Source organism: Neofelis nebulosa, chromosome 1 (assembly GCF_028018385.1).
Source record: "Neofelis nebulosa isolate mNeoNeb1 chromosome 1, mNeoNeb1.pri, whole genome shotgun sequence".
NCBI classification, from domain to species: Eukaryota; Metazoa; Chordata; class Mammalia; order Carnivora; family Felidae; genus Neofelis; species Neofelis nebulosa.
This window is the reverse complement of record NC_080782.1, coordinates 221,909,313-221,933,001: the sequence shown is the minus strand read 5'-3', so window position 1 is coordinate 221,933,001 and position 23,689 is coordinate 221,909,313. Positions and strand designations below refer to the sequence as shown.

The 23,689-nt window shown below is 39.5% G+C and overlaps 1 protein-coding gene across 14 annotated transcripts in view; it reads left to right on the top strand.

Moving 5' to 3' along the window:
• Positions 1 to 23,689, top strand: part of CAB39L (calcium binding protein 39 like) — a 131,446-nt gene that overhangs the window by 92,473 nt on the left and 15,284 nt on the right. For all 14 annotated transcript variants that reach the window (XM_058685963.1, XM_058685986.1, XM_058685922.1 and 11 more), the window contains 3 exons: positions 2,087 to 2,146; positions 6,325 to 6,390; positions 21,781 to 21,924. In XM_058685963.1, the coding sequence (XP_058541946.1) occupies positions 2,087 to 2,146; positions 6,325 to 6,390; positions 21,781 to 21,924 (270 nt within the window). The remainder of the gene's footprint in view (positions 1 to 2,086; positions 2,147 to 6,324; positions 6,391 to 21,780; positions 21,925 to 23,689) is intronic.

Below are 23,689 nucleotides of genomic sequence, written 5' to 3'. Positions count from 1 at the left end.
TATGAACAGAAATTTGAGGGTATAGCTATGAATATACACACATGAGTGTGAGAGAAAGTGTGTGTGTGTGTGTGTGTGTGTGAGAGAGAGAGAGAGAGAGAGAGAGTCATTTACTGGCTGTACCCACCATGTACCTGTGCTAGAGGAATTCTACCCCACCTTATTTTATTTTTCTATTATTGGATATGCAAGTTATTTCAAGTTTTTCCCCCTTGGAATTTGAAGTTGCTGCTACTAACAGGACTCCCTCCTGATGCCTCTGTTTTTGGAGTACCACTAATGCACAGTGAATGGAAACCTTCCCACGCAGTGCGTATCTGCACAGCGCTCTGTCTGCTGCTGTGCAGACCTGTAGCCATGAGAGCACACAGTCCCCACGCTCAAGCCTGCCCACTGTTGTTACAGGCGGATCCAGTGTCTGCGCAGCCCTTTCTAACCGGGGTCAGCTCTGAAAATCACTGATACTCTGAGGAGGTTAGGGAAGCGGGTGTCCGAAAACTAGGGACCCTAAAGAATGCCGTGGGACTACCTTATTCTTCTGGGGGCCCCGGATACAGGAACTCATTTGAATTTTGACCTCAGACAGACCAGGAATGAATTGCTGTGGAGGGGTTTCCCATTTTAAAACTCCAGTTCCAGAACAGCACTGAATGTTCTACTGGGAAAAAAAAGTACAGCTTTCCACTGATAGGCCTAGCGGTCACTCAATGTATGATGGTAAGTAATGAAATGAAATCAATAGCTAGTCTCATTGTTCTTGAACTGGAAAATTACAGTGCAAAATGCTTTAAATATTTTACTTGGTATTAAAATAGAAACAGGTGAGTTTTGCCATTGCTGCTACCTTCCTGTTCTCTGTGAATTTATGTTGTGGATCTTCTATATGCTTTTAGGTAGTTTTAATTAAATGTGTATTAAAGTATAAGAACTTATTTTGGAAAACTTTAAAATTCTTGTTATGTTTTTAATTAAATTCTACATTCTACCTAGACAGGGTATTTAGCCTGTAAGCGTATAAAAGGGATTAGGTGAGGTTTGTTTTCTTTCAACATTAAGGTGAATTAAGGATATAATTTAGGTGTGAGTTGAAGACAGTCAAACGTTCCTTTATGCTTTTGTTCAGTTTTCTGAGAGCTGTGCCTGTCATAAGACCAGTCTGCTTGTCTTCAGCTTTGAAAGTGGGCATTGTGCTACTTAGTCACCGCAGTCCTTGCACAGCACCTCACAGCCCATCAACCTGGGGGCAGGTGGATCCTGGGCTGGCACAGTTAAGTGTCATTCTTGTGCTTCTCAGCAGCCTAGGCACCTCCATTTTAAACGTGGTTAAGGAAAAAAAACTAAAGGTTGACATTCCTGGAAATCTTTTAAGTTAACTAATGAGATACAGTTTTAAGACATTCAGAATTCTTTAAAAAAAAAAAAAAAAAGCTATCGGGGGCACCTGGGTGGCTCAGTCGGTTAAGCATCTGACTTTGGCTCAGGTCATGATCTTACAGTTTGTGGGTTCGAGCCCCATGTCGGGTTCTGTGCTGATGGCTCAGAGCCTGGAGCCTGCTTTAGATTCTGTGTCTCCCTCTCTCTGCCCCTACCCCACTCTCACTCTCTCTCTCAAAAATAAATAAGCATTTAAAAAATTTATATATATATATTTTTATGATGAAATTTTATGAAAAAAATTTATATATATATATATACATATATATATATATAGCTATTAACAATATTTCAAAAAGATCATTGTACAGTTTATTTGGATTTTATTATATCATAATCACAGGGTAGCCATGGCCTGAAGAAATATACTGTAGACCCCCTTACATAGGTGCCATCTGTTTCACTAAATTATTCCTATCATAAATCTAACAATGATATGAACTAAAACACTTTATTGTTTTTAACATGAAACACATTTGCATTTCACATCTTAAACTAAGAATGGAAATAATTTTGTGGTATAAAGAAAATATTCTTCAGAAACTTTTATGTTTCAAGTGACTGGACTTACATAATTCTTAGAAGGAAATACCAGGTTTGTAAAATTTATTAGCTATAATAATTTTATTTCACTTAACTGTTCTTTTTCTAGGATTTACTAACGAGACATAAAGTGTTGGTTGCAGACTTCTTAGAACAAAATTATGACACTGTAAGTAGAAGTCCTTTTTAAGATTTTACCTCTTTCTCTCTTCTCCCCTCTCTCTCCTTCTTAGATCTATGGATACTGGCTCCTATTTATGATCCACAACAGACACCAACCATGGTCCACCATGTGCCCAATTCGTCCATTTACCTGGAAGCCAGGTCATCAGGAAACTGTGGAAAATTGAGGGCTTTCTTATTTTTCACACCTCTTCCTGTTGTATCAGCTCCAAAAAAAGACTGGTACCTGCTCACTTTGATCGTGATTTAAGAGCATCCATGTTGCCCTTATGAGGCAGTAGGTAGGGGCACCTGGGTGGTTCAGTCAGTTGAGCATCTGATTTCAGCTCAGGTCATGATCTCACTGTTTGCGAGTTTGAGCCCCACATTGGGCTCGCCACTGTCAGCGCAGAGCCCACTTCAGATCCTCTGTCCCACCTCTCTGTCCTCCCCTGCTCATGTTCTCACTCAAAAATAAACAAACACTTAAAAAAAGAAGAGGCAGTAGGTAACCATAAATGGAAGAGCACTCCACCCTCACTAAAAAATAAATCATTTTACTTGCTTGATAATTAGTTTTACTTACTAGTAGAAATACCAGTTCCCTTCTCAAATGGTGAATCCAGCCCATCCTTTTGAGATTCAGCTGAAACATGACTTTTCTAGGAAGCTTTCCCTAATCCCACCTGTCCACATGCATGCATGCACAATTCCCCCGCCCCCACTGTTCACATTGTATTATTATGGAGTGTTTGTACCTTCCTGGCTGGTTCCTGAGCTCCCTGAGAAGCAGGAACCCTATCTGTCAAACACAGGGTTCAGAGCCTGCTTGCCTGGCTTCAAGACCCAGCTCTGCCTCTTATTAATTGTGTTACTTTGGGTAAGGTAATTTGGGTAATTTTGCACCTACTGCAAAATGAAGATATTAATAATACCTACCTCATTGGGTTGTTTGTAGGAATTTGTAAAGATTTGGAACAATTTTTTTAGGATAATACCATATTAATCCCTCAGTATTAATTTTTGTCGTTATTACTTATATCCCTAATACCTAACTCAATGCCGTACAGTGGTGGTGTTCAATGAGTATTGGATAAATAGATATATCCAAGAACAGCTATGCTTTTGCTAAACACATAAGCAAGAGAAACAGCATGATTAAAGTGAACATGGCACAAACCTAAAAGAGAAATTGTAAATCTTGATCTAGTGTTGGTTCAGATGCTCTAGACCAGTGATGTCCCACTGAAATAAAAGCCACTGTATAATTTAAAAATTTGTAGTTAGCTACACAAATAGGTAAAAGGAAACACATGACTCAGTGAAGATACAGAATACCCTCCCTGTCACTTTCCTATAGCTTCACACATCCAAATCACAGAAATTCAACTATGTCTCTTTTATTCATATATTGTTTACATATCTTCCTTTGAGATTAAGAATTAGCAGGGGCACCTGGGTGGCTTAGTCGGCTAAGTGCCCAATTTTGGCTCAGGTCATGATCTCATGGTCCGTGGGTTGGAGCCCTTCTGTCAGCTCTGGGCAGAGCCTGGAGCCTACCTCAGATTCTGTGTCTGTCTCTCTGTGCCCCTCCCCCACTCATTCCCCCCCCTCAAAAATAAACATTAAAAAAAATAATTAGCAATGTAATCATGAAGTCAAAATTGATTTTCATATCCTAAAATTATCAAGAAAATATTTGTGGGATCAACTGGAGTACTTAGATCTAAATGCAAAACATGAAGGGAGAATAATTTTTATTGCCAGCAGTATCCAAAAGCTTCTAGACCAAAAGAAAATGGCATATTTTTAAACTAAGGAAATGAGCTATTATTATAGTTTGGTTGATCAGAAACTGCAGATGCTAGATGGAATGTTAGAGACTCATTAGATGTACCTTATAATAAGTGAAAACAAGAGAGCTAAGATAGTTTATTACAAAACCCGTGGTATCAGCTACTGATCTTTTCTATAGAATGAGTGATGTACATGTGTTGAGTAACACTGCTTTGCATTCAGGACATAGTACATAACAATTTGGGAGACTGTAAACTCATTCTCCTTGATCCCTTATTTACCTAATTTTTTTCTTTGTATCTATAGTCACTTCTTGTGTAATTTGGTAGCTTCGTAGACACGGAGGCTGCTGCACCAACCTGAACACCAGCTCTGAGAGCTCATGCCCCCTCAGATATTTCATACTTCCTGAGTTTCATATTTTTTTGGCAGTAAACCATGAGATGGGAGCACACTGATATATGACTCTAAAATAATGAAACTGGCATCTTGGGGAATGTCATACCTTATACATGTGTTTGAAGTTTCTGGTTACATGTGATTTCACTCATATGTGGAATTTACAAAACAAAGGGAATGAGAAAAGAAAGAAAAATAGAGAGAGACAAACCAAGAAACATACTCTTAATTGTAGAGAACAAACTGATGGTTACCAGAGGGGAGTTAGGTGGGGAAATCGGGGAAATTGGAGTTGGGGATTAAGGAGGGCACCTGTCCTTAGGAGCACCAAGTGATGTGTGGAAGTGTTGAATCACTATATTGTACACGTGAAACTAATATAACACTGTAAGTTAACTAAATTGAAATTAAAATTTTTTTTTTTAATTTTTTTTCAACGTTTTTTAATTTATTTTTGGGACAGAGAGAGACAGAGCATGAACGGGGGAGGGGCAGAGAGAGAGGGAGACACAGAATCGGAAGCAGGCTCCAGGCTCTGAGCCATCAGCCCAGAGCCTGACGCGGGGCTCGAACTCACGGACCGCGAGATCGTGACCTGGCTGAAGTCGGCCGCTTAACCGACTGCGCCACCCAGGCGCCCCTGAAATTAAAATTTTTAAAAACTTACCACAAAGTTTGATAAATTTAATGTCCCACAAAATCCTCTTCAGTTTCATGACAGAATAAATTAAACTTACTGTTTAGTACAAACAATAAGCCCTTCATATAAAAGAGTCTAATTATTATGACTTTAATGTGAACTAGATGCTTTCTTTTTAATATTTATTTATTTTTGCGAGAGAGAGAGAGACAGAGGAGAGAGAGGAGGGGCAGAGAGACGGCGGGGGGCGGCAGGGGGTGTGGAGTGTGGGGGGGGGGGGTCAGAGGACTGGAAGCAGGCCCTGTGCTGACAGCAGAGAGCCTGATATGGGACTCAGACTCAGGAACCGTGAGATCATGATTTGAGCTGAAGTCAAACACTTAGCTGACTGAGCCACCCAGGTACCCCCCAATGTTTTTACTTTCCACTTTCTTAATTCCCAGTTGGTAGTTACCATCTGTGTGCACTGCTTGCCCTCATTGCACACGTGCACACACACCTCACCCTCAACCCTCTGAGGACCAGGACTGTTTTCCACCCTCCTCAGCCCCTGGACTCTCCTGCTTCAGTTCTCTGTTGGGCTCACTCCTCCCACCTCAGTGGTCCCTGAAGCATGTCCTTGCCTGGTGGGAGGTTGACGCTAAGCTTCCCCCACCTGTGGCACTCTATGTGAAACTAAAGGGCCCAGTAGTGGAGAGTAGTTGACAGGCACACTGGGAAACGGGGGCCGCAAACACCAGCACCCTCCAGCTTCTGGGGACAGGGAAGTCCTCCAGAGAGGCCAGCTGGGATGAGATTAGCATGGCCATTGTGCAGCAAAAGTTGCCCCGTTTCTCTATGTGTCTGCTATGAACTTGACACTTTGATTCTTTATGGGGTACCAAGTGGAGCTCTAAGTATATTTAATCTTTTCCTAAATTATTCATGCACTAGTAGCTACCAGCAAGGCTACCTGAACAAATGACATGAAATGTGTTATTTTGCTACCCACTTAATAGATGAATTAGTAGATCTTTTATTCAAAAGGGTTTATTTGAGAGGACTCAAATACTCCATTTTTTCTACTCAATTTTTAATTTTCAGAACTAAAGTAGCGAAGTACATCTGTTGTTTCACTTGACCTCCGTATCCCGCTGTGTCTTTATGTATAAAGGATGGTGAACTGGGAACCTCCCGGTGGACAGTGTGATCAGCATGGCGTTCAGCACATTGATGCAGAGCACAGCAGCTGGGCCGTGCTGGCCTAGTGGGCTGGGAATTTACTTTTGAAGCAAGAGAGTAATAAGCAAACCTAAAGCAGAGGAACCACTGCTGGTGTTACACTCTAATATTTGTTTTCTTTTCATTAGATTTTTGAAGACTATGAGAAATTGCTTCAGTCTGAGAATTATGTGACTAAGAGACAATCTTTAAAGGTAATATCAAATTGCTTAAGTTAGTCTGTGTTGGTTGATGTCTTGTCAGTAAATGATGGCCTCTTAGTGGACAAGTACATATGGGGAAAATTAAAGTGCCCCCCCCCTTTATTTTTGTAACTTGAAAAGTATGCTTCATGTTATGACTGTACTTTGTAGCAAAACAATGTTGTGTCCTGCCTCGACTACTTTTTGGAAGTAATAACATAAAAATATTAAGTGCATGATAAAGTAGAATTTCGTATATTTCAGCTCAGAAAGAAAGTCAAACCTAAGTTAATTTAAATAAAACCACAGTTCTCTCCTAGGGGATATTTTCTGGAGATGAAAATGAATCACTCTCAGCTTGAAACTAAGATCTGAATTACTGTTTATAAGGAAGAAACAGCAAAGTTCTCCTGTAGTTCTCTCTCTCTTTTTTTTTTTTTTTTAAGGTTTATTTATTATTTTTGAGAGAGAGAAACAGAGTGTGAGCTGGGGAGGGGCAGAGAGAGAGGGAAACACAGAATCCGAAGCAGGCTTCAGGTGCTGAGCTGTCAGCACAGAGCCCAACGCAGGGCTTGAACTCACAAACCCAGGGCTTGAACTCACAAACCGTGAGATCAAGATCTGAGCCAAAGTCCGACGCTTAACCGCTTAACTGACTGAGCCACGTGGACACCACTTCTGCAGTTCTCTTTCAGTGTACCTTGAAACAGAAACCAAAATGACCGTATTTTTCTTATACATCTATATAATGTAGACTTCGTAGGGTATTTTTCAGAGAAGGGGGAAGAAAAGGTGACATTGACAAAATATAACACATCAAATGCAAGATTAAAGTTTCCCTCTAAGTTTATGACATTACTGGAGAAATTCTGAATATATTTTCAATTGAGAGGGAAGACAACTTTCTACTATGAAATGGTGCTTATAGAACTGAAACGTTATGGGGCTCCTGGGAAGCACTCACCCCCAGATTTGTAACATATTTTTCTAAAGATTTTTTTTAAACTGCATTGCATTACTGGGTTCCATTCTCAGAGCATTCTTGTTAGTGTTTTACTACAGGTCATTTTTAGAGGTACCTCCACCATTTAACATGTTCAAATTGTATTTCCAACAAAGATGCTAAAATATGAAACATGCTTATTCTTTAAGAGTTAAAAGAATAATCTTTAATAAAGTGGCTGTAATAAACAGATATGTGAGAAGACTACATGATCAAGAACACAAAACTGTGCTTTTCTAAAAATTGCCAGTATTACACCAAAACAGACTCTGGAAAGAGGTCAAAAGATGATATCGCTAGCTGGAAAAGAAAGTAAAGTCAGTCCTCAATTATCTGCAAATAGCTTTAGTTGGATGAATTATTGGGGGTGATGAGAGGGGTAAAAGGGCACTCCATTTGGCCAACAAATAGTTATGTGCTCCTATTCCTGACATTACGGTGACAGCCAAGAACAAAATGAAGTCGCATCTCAATGGACCTTACATTCTGCCAAGGAGAACAGACAATTGATAAACAGATAAATATGTAATTTTCAGGTGATTTTAGAACAGTTATGCAGGGCAAAAGGGCAGGAAGTGATGACTGAAAGGATAAAAGTGTGTGTGTGTGTGTGTGTGTGTGTGTGTGTGTGTGTAAACAGTGGCATTTACTATTGGAGAGTATATCACCTATGAAATACCTGTGCAAGTTTGCTTTCCCTCATGAGGCAGGAAGCCCAGCAGAGTACGGCCGCCATGTAGTCGGTGAGTGGCCTTCCCTCCTTCAGTGAAACAGTGCCTGGAAGCAGCCATTTGGCCAGGAGGAGGTGGGGCTGCCCCTGTGGGAGTAGAACATCAGTTAGAGCTGTGTCCCTACCCTTCAGATCTCACTCAGATATTCCCAAGAATGTTTTTGGCAGATAATAATTGGCTGGTTTTGTCAAGCAGTTTGTATGATTTTGGGGCTTACTAAATATCACCTGTATTATGTTTACATGTTGGGATGACATTAATAGAACAATGTGTTTATTTCTAAATATTGAATACAGTTTTAACTAAAGTGATGACATAAGCCCATTTTGTATCACATTTTTGTCAGTTCATTTTACCCATGATTTTGCCTTAGGTGTGACCTGCCTTCCCCTATATTTGTGCCCTTGCTGCTCCAATGGTACCCATTGATGGAGGGGTCAGTGAGCTATTTTCAGCCAGTCATTCAGCACCTTTTTATTGAGTTTCCCCTTGCATGGAAACCCGTACAAGCTGATCTGTGTAGAAAATATACCATGGTTTCACTGCTCTTTTTCTGGAGCCTGGACTGTTGAGATGGAGCTTCCGACAAAGGCAGTGACATTATGCCATGCTCTCCCAAGTCCAGAAAGCTTGTTAAAGCAGCTGAAGATAAGGCTGCATCCTGTTGGCATACCTGTGTAGTACCTAAAGAATAGAATTCCCTATTTGCTAAGGCTCCACAACGACAGCCAAAACAGAGGAGCTGCTGCTCTGTATTATAAGAGATCATCGCCCTCGGAGGGAAGTAGAAATTGAATAGGAAACAGAGACAACAGTGCTCTAAGGGGCCAGCATGTAAGAAATAGCTCATACGTTTTCCAAATCCTTCCTCTTTTTAGTGAGAATCTATGAGACCCTGAACCAAAGTAGCGACATTGGTATGAACTAAGGTGATGGGACTAAAGTGGGATCCAGAAAGCTGAGGGTCAAAGACTTTAGAGTTTATCTTTGTGCCATTTTCAGCAGTGACAGGAATTCATGATAGAAATTTTTCTGTGATCGACGATCTCTAGAGCCTTTGGTGAAGTTATAAAGCTAACAGTTGTTCATCCAAACATCTGGGCCTTCTTCCTGTTTTTTCCGTCATGCTACCTTATCATCTCCTACCCATGGGCCCATTGCCCTCATTCTGTTCTCAAGCCCCACCTTGTCCTTTCCCCTTGTTAATAGACATAAAGTGGTTAGAGCAGAGCCTAGCTCATGTTAAGAAGTAGATATTTGTTTAATAAAGTAAAAATAAATTTTATAAGTAAATATTCCTCTCCTGTCCTCAGTGCTCAATCTCTAGGAGGTGGTCTATTCTAAACAAATAATTGAGACTAGGGTATGAATTAGACAGATACCCTAGCAGGATGCATTTGCATTTGAAAACAGAAGCAGTGGATATGTGATTGGTACAATCTGTAATACAAATCTGGTGGGTAGCACAGGGGAGTGAGAAGGTTCATTCTTCACTGCTGTCTACTGCCCGCCCCCCTCCACTGTTCTGCCCCCTTCTCACGTGGCTCTGAGGCTAGACATCTCTACTCTATTTCCAGCGACATAGGCAAGGAGCAACCGAGTTTGTATCTGGTATTGAAACTCTCCCTTTTCCACTTGATTGTGCTTCCTACTTATTCACAGATGCCCCAGCCCATGCAGAAGGCCTCTTTCCTGTTCTTTATTAATCAGCCAGATGTACTACATTGGCTGCTACTCTTGCCTAAAATCTTTTATAGTGGAGTATCTCATAAATGTTTTGTTTACAGTGTGATAAAACTGAGCACTGGTTGGACACCAAAAAAACCAAACCAAAACAAAACAAAAACTACTAAAAGACATATAAAGCAGGGTGCCTGGGTGGCTCACTTGGTTAAATGTCTGACTCTTGATTCCGGCTCAGATCATGATCTCACAGTTGTGAGTTTGAGCTCTGCATTGGGCTCTGGCCTAAGTGTGGAGCCTGCTTAAGATTCTCTCTCTTCTTTCTGCACACGTAGGAAACTGATTTGAGGATTAACACAACAATCTGCACAACCTGAACCGTAGAACTCAGTCGGTACACAGCGCAGAGAGGTGAACCGGGGGAGAGAGAAGCCGCAGAGGGCAGGGAGGTGTTTTTGCTTGTGGAGAGAGGATGGAGACGGGATGGGGGTGGGGTGGGGGGTATTATGGAAAAAGCACTCTCCCCCAAAAGCAGTTGGAGAAAAAGTGGGAAAATGGAAACGGCCACAGGGACTGAACTAAAAAGGGAGAAAGGAGAAAGGAGAAGGTTTAAATTCCGTTAAGACTCTCTAAACAGGGGGGAGCGCAGACTCTGAAATTCTGCAGCTCAATACCTGGCAGTGCTCTGGTGAGAAGGGCGAATCCTCAGGAGCAGAGTGAAGTCAGGGGTCTTCGGGCCACACGGGGAAAGGTGGTTCCCCTGCTGAGGAGGCTGTGCGGCCACCCGGTCCCAGCAGACCCCAGAGAACAAACACATTCGCTACTCCAGGAACAAGGTCGTTAAAGGTGAAGCCTGGTGCCAGAGGTGTGTTGTAATTTTCCATAATCCCTGAAACGCTGCTGCTACACTATCTTGTGAACTTTTTCTGGGGCGGGCTGGCACCTGGCCGCGGTCTCGGGGCACCAGCAGCAGCACAATTCCGCGAAAAGTTCCAGGGTGCAGCCGGCACCCAGCCATTGCTCGGCGAGATCCTCCCCCAGAGGGTCTGAGCCGGTTAAAAGCCGCAGTCCCTCAGAAGTGAGGAGTCGGGAAACACAGCTGATCTGAGATAAAACTCAGGAGGGAGGTGTCGCCTGGCAGCCTGAAGGCTTGGTCACAGACAGTGTAAAGGCAGAGAGTGCTCCAGCTTCTGGAGACAAAGGACAGGTGCGCGATTGCTGGTCGGGTAGAGCATAGTTCCGATTTGGAGATTCGGTTCCTGTGTGACGCCATTTTTGCCACTCCCGCGCATGGGCTTACGCACCTACAGGCACCACAACACTCCACACCAGGAAGCTAAGCAGCGCCATCTAGTGGAGAATGGAGCCACTACACTAAGCCCCATCCAACTGGGCCAACCTCGCTCTTCAGAAACACAAGTCTCCACCTGCTTAGATTATGGACTATAAAGTGCTTCATAGTTTGAGTGCTAGGGTAAAATGAAGTAATTTGAATCCCATTTCAGTCTGTTCGCTGGCCCATCTATAAAATTTTCTTTTTTTCCTTTTTCTTCTTTTTCATTTCTTTTCTTTTTCTTGAATATGAATAAAGAGAAAGAAATATTTTTATTTTCAATTTTTATTAAAAATACTTTTCTTTAAAATTTGTTTGTATTATATTTTATATTTTTTTGTAAATTTTCCAAATTCTATTTTACTTCCATCATTTCATTTTATTCTATTTCAGTGTATTCATTTTTTCAGATTTTCAAATGTTTTCCTTTTTTTCTTTTTCCCTTTTTTCTCTAATCTATCAAGCTCCTTTCAACAACCAGATAAAAACACACCTAGGATCAAACATCATTTATTGGACTTGGGTGTGTGTGTTGTTTTTAATTTTTTAATTTTAATTTTTTTTGCCTTATTAATTCCTTTTCTTCCTTCAAAATGACAAAACAAAGGAATTCACCCTAAAAGAAAGAGCAGGAAGAAACAACAGCCAGAGACTTAATCAAGAGAGATACAAGCAAGATGTCTGAACCAGAATTTAGAATCACGATAATAAGAATACTAGCTGGGGTCGAAAATAGATTAGAATCCCTTTCTATGAAGATAAAAGAAGTAAAAGCTAGTCAGGATGAAATAAAAAATGCTATAACTGAGTTATAGCAATCTCGAATGGATGCCACAGTGGCAAAAATGGATGAGGCAGAGCAGCCAATCAGTGATATAGAGAACAAACTTATGGAGAATAATGAAGGAGAAAAAAAGAGGGAGACCAAGTCAAAGAGCACAATTTAAGAATGAGAGATTTCAGTGACTCATTAAAAAGGAACAACATCAGAATCATAGGGGTCCCAGAAGATGAAAAGAGAGAAAAAGGGGTAGAAGGGTTATGTGAGCAAATCATAGTGGAAAACTTTCCTAACCTGGAGAAAAACACAGACATCAAAATCCAGGAAGCACAGAGGACTCCCATAAGATTCAACAGAAACTGACCGTCAACAAGACATATCATAGTCAAATTCACAAATTACTCAGGCAAGGAAAAAATCATGAAAACAGCAAGGGAAAAAAAGTTCTTAACTTACAAGGGAATACAGGTCAGGTTTGCAGCAGAAACTTGGCAGGCCAGAAAGGAGTGGGAGGATATATTCAATGGGCTGAATTGGAAAAATATGCAGCCAAGAATTCTTTATGCAGCAAGGCTGTCATTTAAAATAGAAGGAGAGATTAAAAATTTCCCAGACAAAAATTAAAGGAGTTCATGCCCACTAAACCAATGCTGCAAGAGATTTTAAGGGGGACTCTCTGAGGTGAGAAAAGATAAATAAATAAATAACCAAAAGCAACAAATTTTAGAAAGGACCAGAGAACACCACCAGAAACTCCAACTCTACAAGAAACATAATTGCAATAAACTCATATCTTTCAGTACTCACTCTAAACGTCAATGGACTAAATACTCCCATCAAAAGACATACGGTAACAGAATGGATAAAAAAACAAGAGCCATCTATATGCTGGAGATCCTCTTTAGACCTAAAGACACCTTTATACTGAAATTAAGGGGATGGAGGACCATCTATCATGCTAATGGTCGACAAAAGAAAGCCAGAATAGCCATACTTATATCAGACAATCTAGACTTACAAATAAAGGCTGTGACAAGAGATGAAGAAGGGCATTATATCATATTAAGGGGTCTATCCACCAAGAAGACCTAATAATTGTAAACATTTATGCTCCAAATGTGGGAAAACCCAAATATATAAATCAATCACAAATATAAAGAAACGTATTGATAATAATACCGTAATAGTAGGGGACTTCAAAACCCCGCTGACAGCAATGGACAGATCATCTAAATCAGAAAATCAACAAGAAAACAATGACTTTGAATGATACACTGGACCAGATAGACTTGACAAATATATTCAGAACATTTCATCCTAAAGCAGAATATGCATTCTTCTCCAGTGCACATGGAACATCCTCCAGAATAGATCACATACTGGGACACAAATCAGCCCTCAAGTGGTACAAAAAGATTGAGATTGTAACGTGCATATTTTCAAACCACAATGCTATGAAACTCAAAATCAACCACAAGAAAAAATTTGGAAAGGTAACAAATACTTGGAGACTAAAGAACATCCTACTAAAGAATTAATGGGCTAACCAAGAAGTTAAGGAAGAAATTAAAAAGTACATGGAAGCCAGTGAAAATCATAACACCACAGCCTCAAACCTCTGCGACGCAGGTTCCCATAAGAGGGAAGTATATAGCAATCCAGACCTTCCTAAAGAAGGAAGAAAGGTCTCAGATACACAACCTAACCTTACACCTTAAAGAGCTGGAAAAAGAATAGCAAATAAAACCTGAAACCAGCAGAAGACAGGAAATAATAAAGATTAGAGCAGAAATCAATGCCATCGAAACCAAAAAACAGTAGAGCAGATCAATGAAACCAGAAGCTGGTTCTTTGAACAAATTAACAAAACTGATAAACCACTAGCCAGTTTGACCAAAAAGAAAAAGGAAAGGACCCAAATAAATAAAATCAAGAACGAAAGAGGAGAGATCATAACCAACACAGCAAAATAAAAATAATAATAAGAGAATATTATGAGCAATTAAATGCCAATAAAATGGGCAATCTGGAAGAAATGGACAAATTCCTAGAAACATATACACTACCAAAACTGAAACAGGAAGAAACAGAGAATTTGAACAGACCCATAACCAGTAAAGAAATCGAATTAGGAATCAAAAATCTCCCAAAAAAACAAGAGTCCAGGGCCAGATGACTTTCCAGGGGAATTCTACCAAACATTTAAGGAAGAGTTAACACATACTCTCTTGAAGCTGTCCCAAAGAATAGAAATGGAAGGAAAACTTCCAAACTCTTTCTATGAAGCCAGCATGACCTTGATCCCAAAACCAGACAAAGACCCCCACTAAAAAGGAGAACTATAGACCAATTTCCCTGATGAACATGTATGCAAAAATTCTCAAGAAGATATTAGCCAACCAAATCCAACAATACATTAAACAATTTTTTCACCATGACCAAGTGGGATTTATACCTGGGATGCAGGGCTGGTTCAATATCTGCAAAACAATCAATGTGATTCATCACATCAATTAAAAAAAGGACAAGAACCATATGATCCTCTCAATAGATGCAGAGAAAGCATTTGACAAAATACAGCATCCTTTCTTGATAAAAACCCTCAAGAAAGTAGGGAGAGAAGGATCATACCTCGAGATCATAAAAGCCATATATCATCCTCAATGGGGAAAAACTGAGAGCTTTCCCCCTAAGGTCAGGAACAAGATGGGGATGTCCACTCTCACCACTGTTATTCAACATAGTATTGGAAGTCTTAGCCTCTGCAATCAGACAACACAAAGAAATAAAAGGCATCCAAATCGGCCAGGAGGAGGTCAAACTTTCACTCTTTGCAGATGACATGATACTCTATATGGAAAACCCAAAAGATTCCACCAAAAAACTGCTAGAACTGATCCATGAATTCAGCAAAGTGGCAGGATATAAAATCAATGCACAGAAATCGGTTGCATTCCTATACACCAACAATGAAGCAACAGAAAGAGAAATCAAGGAATCGATCCCATTTACAATTGCACCAAAACCCATAAAATACCTAGGAATAAATCTAACCAAAGAGGTGAAAGTCTATACACTGAAAACTATAGAAAGCTTATGAAAGAAATTGAAGAAGACACAAAAACACGGAAAAATTTTCCATGTTCCTGGATAGGAAGAACAAATATTGTTAAAATGTAGCTACTACCCAAAACAATCTACATATTGAATGCAATCCTATCAAAAAAACACCAGCATTCTTCACAGAGCTAGAACAAACAATCCTAAAATTTGTATGGAACCAGAAAAGACCCTGAATAGCCAAAGCAATCTTGAAAAAGAAAACCAAAGCAGGAGGCATGACAATCCTCCTGAAGCAAGGATTGCCTCTTGAAGCAAGACTTCAAGCTGTGTTACAAGGCTGTAATCATCAAGACAGTATGGTATTGGCACAAAAGCAGACACACAGATCAATGGAAGAGAATAGAGAACTGAGAAATGGACCCACAAACGTATGGCCAACTAATCTTTGACAAAGCAGGAAAGAATATCCAATGGAATAAAGACAGTCTCTTCAGTAAGTGGTGCTGGGAAAACTGGACAGCAACATGCAGAAAAATGAACCTGGACCACTTTCTTACACCATACCCCAAAATACACTCAAAGTGGATGAAAGACCTAAATGTAAGACAGGAAACCATCAAAATCCTCCAGGAGAAAGCAGGCAAAAACCTCTTTGACCTTGGCCTCAGCAACTTCTTAGTCAACACGTCTCCGGAGGCAAGGGAAACAAAAGCAAAAATGAACTACTGGGACCTCATCAAAATAAAAAGCTTCTGCACAGGGAAGGAAACAATCAGCAAAACTAAAAGGCAACCGACGGAATGGGAGAAGATATTTGTAAACGACATATCAGGTAAAGGGTTAGTATCCAAAATCTATAAAGAACGTATCAAACTCAACACCCAAAAAACAAATAATCCAGTGAAGAAATGGGCAAAAGACATGAATAGACACTTCTCCAAAGAAGACATCCAAATGGCCAACCAACACATGAAAAAAATGTTCAACATCACTCATCATCAGGGAAATACAAATCAAAACCACAATGAGATACCACCAGACACCTGTCAGGATGGCTAGCATTAACAACTCAGGCAACAACAGATGTTGGCAAGGATGCGGAGAAAGAGGATCTCTTTTGCACTGCTGATAGGAATGAAAACTGGTGCAGCCACTCTGGAAAACAGTACGGAGGTTCCTCAAAAAATTAAAAAATAGAATGACCCTACAACCCAGCAATTGCACTACTAGGTATTTATCCAAGGGATATAGGTATGCTGTTTCGAAGGGACACGTGCACCTCAATGTTTACAGCAGCACTATCAACAGTAGCCAAAGTATGGAAAGAGACCTAATGTCTATCGGTGGATGAATGGATAAAGAAGATGGGGTATATATACAATGGAGTATTACTCAGTGATCAAAAAGAATGAAATCCTGCCATTTGCAACTACGTGGATGGAACTAGAGGGTATTATGCTAAGCGAAATTAGTCAGAGAAAGGCAAATATAATATGACTTCACTCATATGAGGACTTTAAGACACAAAACAGATGAACATAAGGAAAGGGAAGCAAAAATAATGCAGAAACAGGGAGGGGGACAAAACCTAAGAGAGTCTTTAATATGGAGAATAAACAGAGGGTTACTGGAGGGCTTGTGGGAGGGGGGATGGGCTAAATGGGTAAGGGGCATTAAGGAATCTACTGAAATCATTGTTGCATGATATGCTAACTAACTTGGATGTAAATTAAAAAGATAGATTCTCTCTCTTCCTCTCTGTCTCTCCCCCACTCACTTTCTCTTAAGAAAAAAAAAGACAGATAAAGTGTATGTACAATATAGAAATTGTTGAAATGAATACTAAAGAGTTGGCTCTTTTGAATGCTAGACTGTAGGCAGACATCACTGTTCAAGGAGAGAGCCTGTCAAATACTGTGTATTTAGGAGAAAACTATTGTTTTGGAGAGCTCCACTGGTGCATTGTTGGTTTTTCTTTTTGAGAATTAGGTCTGGGGTAGCAGTATGTTCTGTTTTGACACAGCTGTTTATATCTCTGAATTCTGTAATATTTTGCACATAGATGTTTCATCATTTTAGAAATCAAGAGAGTTTAGGTTATTTTAAGAGTATACTTAGAGTATTCTTTAAGTGATAAACTGTCTTAAAGCTCGGCTATGTTCTAACTCCAAAGCTACCAACTGTCTTTTGTTAATCTTATTCTTAATTTTCGTGAGCTACCTTGAGATGCTTGGATTCCTGGTGTCAATAAAAAATAATTAACAGAGAAATTCCTTCCCCTCACATGACAGAGCTTAGGAATTTATTTCTTATCTTCTTCAGAGCCTGGTATTTAATTATTAGAGGGAAAGATTATAATTCAAAAGAAGCTTGGTAGAATTTGGGGGGTTGTTTTTGGCTCTGGTCAATTTCATTAAAACACTAAGTTAATAGAAACTCTTATTATTTCCACTTGCTTTGGTTCTACTTTGTAATATATAAGCCTATAAAATGAAATTTAGAGAACTAAAAACAGTTGTTTTCCATTTTACCTAGTATAGTATTGTGTTAAATGCTTTGTATTATGATGAAATGCAGCATTTTGTCATTGTCAGTATTAATTAAAATAGATTAAATTTAATGACTAAAAGAGTCAGTGTAGTTGGTAAATAATTTAACACAATTGCTTGTTTCATAAAACTAATGAAATTATATTAACAGAGGCTAGGTTGGATAGAGTTTATATGTATGCATACCCATGGAATAAAAATTAAAGTGACTTAATCTGAATTTAACTCATAAATGTCACTTCAGCAAATTATTGAGTGTGTGTGTACATGCAAATTAGGGGTAAATTTTTTTAGTGAAATTTCTTTGTTGCTGAAAGGCCTTTTGATATGTGTATGTGTATATAGTAATATGTATATGTATTTGTGTATATATGATGTGTATTTTATTGGATTTTTATATATGTTTTATATAAATATATCTTTATATATCAATGTAGAAGCTGTATCAATATCTATCTATAGATGTAGAAAGCTCTGTAAAGAAGCCTATCTATATCTGTATATGCCCATGTGTATCTTAGGTGGGTGTATCTTATATCCACATATATGTCTTGTCAGTTTTACAACCCAAAAGAGGTTTGTGGTTTGTTTTTTGTTTTTTGTTTTGTTTTTTGGGGTGTATTGTTTGGTTTGGTTTGGTTTTTTGGTGTTTTTTTGTTTTGTTTTGTTTTGTTTTGTTTTTGTTTTTGTTTTTTTTTGAGAGTCTGGAAGCCATACTGCTGACCCATAAACATGCCAGAAGACAGCACGCCTATTGCCCTGTCACCAGGGAAATTAACCCTGGTACTTCTCTCCAAGCTGCAAGCATTTGCTTGTCAGAGAGATAAGAGTTTTATTTAATTCTCTGTATTAGTGGAATAAAGGCAATTAGTTAAAACAAATAGATACCTCAGTGGACAGGTGGGTTCAGAGTGAAATGTGAAGGGTGCACAGCAAAAGGCACTGTCAAGTCCCCTTACAGAGGACAGGTTACCTTTCATCTTGAGAAGATACACATGTAACGGGTTGCAGCTGCATGGCAGTATAAGTAAGGTGGAATTTTATGTGTCTTTGTGATGTCTTTTTCACACATTACCTACAATGATGTGCTGTGGATGTTCTTATTCAGTAATCAAACTGCTTGCTTTCTTTCCTACATTTTGTCAACTTTATTTCCCCAACAGTATCCATGCACATCACACAGTTAAGTTGTAAAGGGTACAAACACAAACATGATTTGATAGATGCCCTTACGTTCTAAAGAGGCAAGTAAGTCTGTACTGCAAGGCAGTGAGTACTGCTGAGGAAAAACAACGCAGAGCAACAGGGGAGAAAGTTGAACTCTTAGAAACTGAATGTAGAATGGTGGTCCCCAGGCACTGGCGGGCAGGGGGATGAGAGGTGTTGGTCAATGGGTACAAACTTTCAGTTACGAGAAGACTAAGTCCTAGGATCCGATGTCCAGCATGGTGACTATAGTTAAGAATACTGTGTCGCGTACTTGAAACTTGCCGAGAGTAGATCTTAAGCATTCTCATCACACACCAAACCAAAGGGTAACTGTGAGGTGATGGATGTGTTAATTAACGTGATTGTGGTAAATGTTTTACAGCGTATACATATTTGAAATGATTGTGACGTACACTTCAAGTATAGACAGTTTTGTCAGTTATATCTAAATAAAGCCAGGGGAAACATTGGGAGCAAAGAGAGTGCAGCCACAGGGGCAGAAGAATGAGGAGTAAGTGGGGCTCCAAGGAAAGGAAGTAGAAGTGACTCAGGAGCACAGAGGGCTTTGAATGCTATCCTAAGGAGTTTAATTTTTTCCCCCTAAATTTATTGGCATCCAGGGATTTGTTTATTCATTCACTCCTGAAGTGGAATTGGTAACATGAATGGGGCTGATCTTCAGGAAGATGTGTTTGACACTGCATGCAGGGTGGATTGGATTGGGTCTGCATTGAGGAAGGGACCACTCTGCGTGCTGCCGCAGGAGCCCGGCGAGAGGCCCTGAGGGCTGGAAAGAGGATGCTGGCAATAAAAGTAGAAGGAAAGATGTTCGAGACATTGATAAACAGAAAATTGGCAGACCGTGGATGTAGATTTGATGCAACGGCGGAGCGAAAGAAGAAGCCGAGGAGGACTTCAACTCTGCCCTAGGGACCTGGCTGGCAGTGGTGTCATTAACAAAGCGGGAAAGGAAGGGTTTCAGAGAAGCTGAGTGTGATTAGCTAGCCGAGTGTTCTACTGGGCCTCCAGGCAGGCAGTTAGAAACTTTGGTATATATATTAAAAAAAAAAAAAAAAAGAAAGGGGGTGGGGGTTGCCTGGGTGGCTCAGTCAGTTGAGCATCCGACTCTTGATTTCAGCTCAGGTCATGATCCTAGGGTCGTGGCCTTGAGCCCTGTGTTGGGCTCTGTGCTGAGTGTGGAACCTGCTTGAGAATTTTTCTCTCTCTCTCCCTCTCTCTCTCTCTCCCAACACCCCCTCCCCCAACTCACGCTGTCTCTCTGTCTCTCAAATTAAAAAAAAAGAAAAAGTAACGTTGTTATAGAGCTTAGGAAAGAAACTGGGACTTGAAATACAGGTTTGGGAGACATCTTCCTAGATATTACAGTTGAAGCCTTGGGTGTAGGTAAGACTGAAGAGGGAGAAAAGATCAGAGATTCAAGATACCGCTTGGAAAATTCCTACATAAGGAGGGCAGTAACACAGGAGCAAAGAAATAAGCTGCAAGAGATAAGGAGCCAGAAGAATTCAGTGGCCTTGAAACCAGGGGCAAAGAAAGTTTCCAAAGAGAGGCAGTTAGCTTTAGATGTGGCAGAGATATTAAGGAAAACGAAGATGAACAGTTTACACAACAGCTGTCCCATGTTTGAGAATACCCAGCTAACATCCATCACTGCCCATCATTTCCTTTTGTGTGCTAAAATAACTTTAAGGTGTGTAGTTCTTAGTTGTTAAATAGACAGCCAGATGCACACCCTCACACACTCACACACACACACACACACACACACACACACACATCACTGCACACACATGTCTGGGGTTCTGTTGCTAGACAGTATTGTGATAGACAGCCAGCTCAAAGTTTCATGTGCTTTCTCCTCCCATCCAGGAATTCTGTAACTATCTGTACCATAGATTACTATCCTGAGGCATCCAGAAAAGGTCTGGTGAATAGGAGAACTCAAAAATAATTATATCATGTATAAAGCTGTGTGAAGGGTACATTTCAGCTGCCTGGTTGCTGAAGCTTTAGGATCTCTACCACTACATGAGAATAAAAAGTTGATGAGGTAGAGAACATTCAGTGATGCTACGAGAGGCTCTCCCACTATTCTCATTTTTGGTATTTTTATTTTGTTTTAAAGTGTTAGTCTGTTTGGGCTGCTACAACAAAAATACCACAGACTGGGAGGCTGGGCAGCCCAAGATCAAGGGGCCAGCAGCGAGAGAGCTCTCTGGGGTCTCTTTCATAAGAGCACCAGCCCCATTCATGCAATCCTACCTTCCCAAAGGCCCCACCTCCTAATACCATCACATTTGGGGTTAGGATTCCAACATACAGATTTTAGGGAGGCACAGACATTCAGTTCATAACATGGAATAATGCTGCATTTGGGGGGAACCATTAATTTGTTACAAGAAAATGTTTTGCTTTACTTTTTTATAAAAACTTGCTGTACATATTAAACTTCATGTGGATTCAGGGTCAATGATTTTTTTTTTCTTGGCTATCTAGCGGGTTTTGTAATAAAAGTTAGGGGGAAGGTAAGATTCACTTAATGGAACCTATTTGCCCAGTAAGCTACTAGAGTACATTTATTCAGGGAAGGGAGGTATAACTGTAGAATCAATTTTGGTATTCTTTTTTCTAGCACAATGCCTAAGAAGCAATGTAGTACTGGGAAGCAAGATTAAAGTAAGCGAGGAAAATAATAAATTCATTTTGGGCTATCTCTGGATGAAAGCTACAGAGAGAGCTTTTTTAAGCTGCAGCAATGACTGGCTTTTAAAAAAGATGCAGAAATGCATTAATCACTGAGTTTAGCAAAACTGTGTGAAAAGCTTAAAATAACTTAATAACCACTCCTTTCATGCCTGTGCTAAATGTAAGATGCATGTAATAAAGACTCTCAGTTTTTTTTCACGTCAACATTCCTAACCACATTTATAGTTTGTTTTTCAGGGAAAAGTGCCATATATTTTAAATCAGATGGCTCTCAGATTATTGCTTTAATTTTGTGTTTGTTTGTTTGTTTGTTTGTTTTGTAGCTGCTAGGTGAACTGATCCTGGACCGACACAACTTTGCCATTATGACAAAGTACATCAGCAAGCCGGAGAACCTCAAACTGATGATGAACCTCCTTCGAGATAAAAGTCCCAACATTCAGTTTGAAGCCTTCCATGTCTTTAAGGTAAAGTGCAACAGAAATAACGTGGGCATTTGCTTTTCACTTTCAAATGGCTAACTCCCTGCTGTTTACTCTCCTTTATACTTGAGAGAAAATGAAATAGGCAGTTTTTCTGTTTTGTGTGACTTGGATGAAATTTTAGAGTTATTTTAATGAATGCCCATTTGTTTCTAATCCCTATCTCTAAATATTTTCATTTTTTCCACTGAGAAAATAGGTGGATACTGTTTCCCAAACATTACTAAAATAATCAGCGATAGAGCCAGAACCAAATCCCAAGGGTCGGAATTATTGAATGCTTTGCTTTCTGCCTTAAGTGTTTTTTTGAACCTTAAATGAAGCATTGAAGAAACAGTGGGGCACTACTCACTTTCATTACTTGTTTAGAAATTTTTTTTTAAATATGTTTTGCTATGAATGGAAACTAGTTCCCCATAACACCAGCTTCTTTCTAACATTTTTTCTTTGATGTAAGAGTGACAAAATGGCCTTCTAGTAATTTTAGACAATATACTTTTTTAAAGCATGGTAGGAGAAATCTGTAATCTGTAATCCCATACTTGTAATCAAACTATTGTAAAGATTTTAGTTAACTTTATTTTCCTGTGCTCATATTTGAAGGTTTTTTTTTTCTGCAGCTGTATTCACATGGTACACAAAATTGATATCCCGATTTTATCACTTAGTGCTATGCCAGAAGACGTGAACATTAATTCATTGTTGTTATATGTGGGTTTTAGAGCCAGTAGTTTTATTAGCATTATAGTTTATCATTGGGTTTATTTACTCTAGTTTACTTGAATAGTCCTCTGTTATTTATATTTAGGTTGTTTCCATTTTCCCCACTGTAAGGAATGCTGTCATGAGCATTTTCTATATCCAGCCAGTTGTTTTTCCATATTTGGGATTATTTTCTTAGGATAGATTATCTGGAGGGGTGCCTGAGGGGCTCAGTTGGTTAAGTGTAGGATTCTTGGTTTCCTCTCAGGTCATGATCTCACGGTTTGTAGGTTAGAGCCCCACATCAGTTCTGCGCTGGCTGTGCAAAGCCTGCTTGGAATTCTCTCTCCCTCTCTCTGCCCCTCCCCCGCTTGCATGCTTACACATGTGCAAACTCTTTCTCAAAATTGTTTTAAAAAGGATTAAAAAAGAATAAATATCTCTGGAGTAAAATTAAGAGTCAAGGGGGTTCCAGGCTTTTTTTGGATCTTTATGATGTTTATTCGTGACTGAATTTATAAGTCTAAAAATGGGAGACATGACAGTTTATAAGGTATGTAGCTGTTGCTTTGAGAGGTTAAAAAAAAAAAAAAAGCTTAGTCCATCTTTCAGCCATCGGGTCTTTTTTGGCCAGAGAGCCGCTAGAGAAATTCAAATACCAAATTAATTTATAAATTCCATTCAATTATGTTCAAAATCCCTACAGGACTTCTCATGGAACTTGGCAAGCTGATTCTGAAAGTTATGTGGTAGAACAATGGTCTAAGGTTAGCTATGGCAATTTTAAAAAAGAGCAAGGTAGGGGAATCCACTCTACCAGATACTAAGACTTAAGATTTATAGTAAATGAAGACAGTATTGTATTGGCATAGAGACAGATAAATAAAACAACAAAACCAAGGTAGAGGGCCCAGAAATAAACCTGTACAAACATGAAACGGTTTTGATAGTGGAAGAATTATAAATCAGTTGAGAATAGGTTAACTGTTTAATAAGTGGTTCTAGAGTAATGGATTTCATCTATGGAGAGAAAACCCTATACTATACC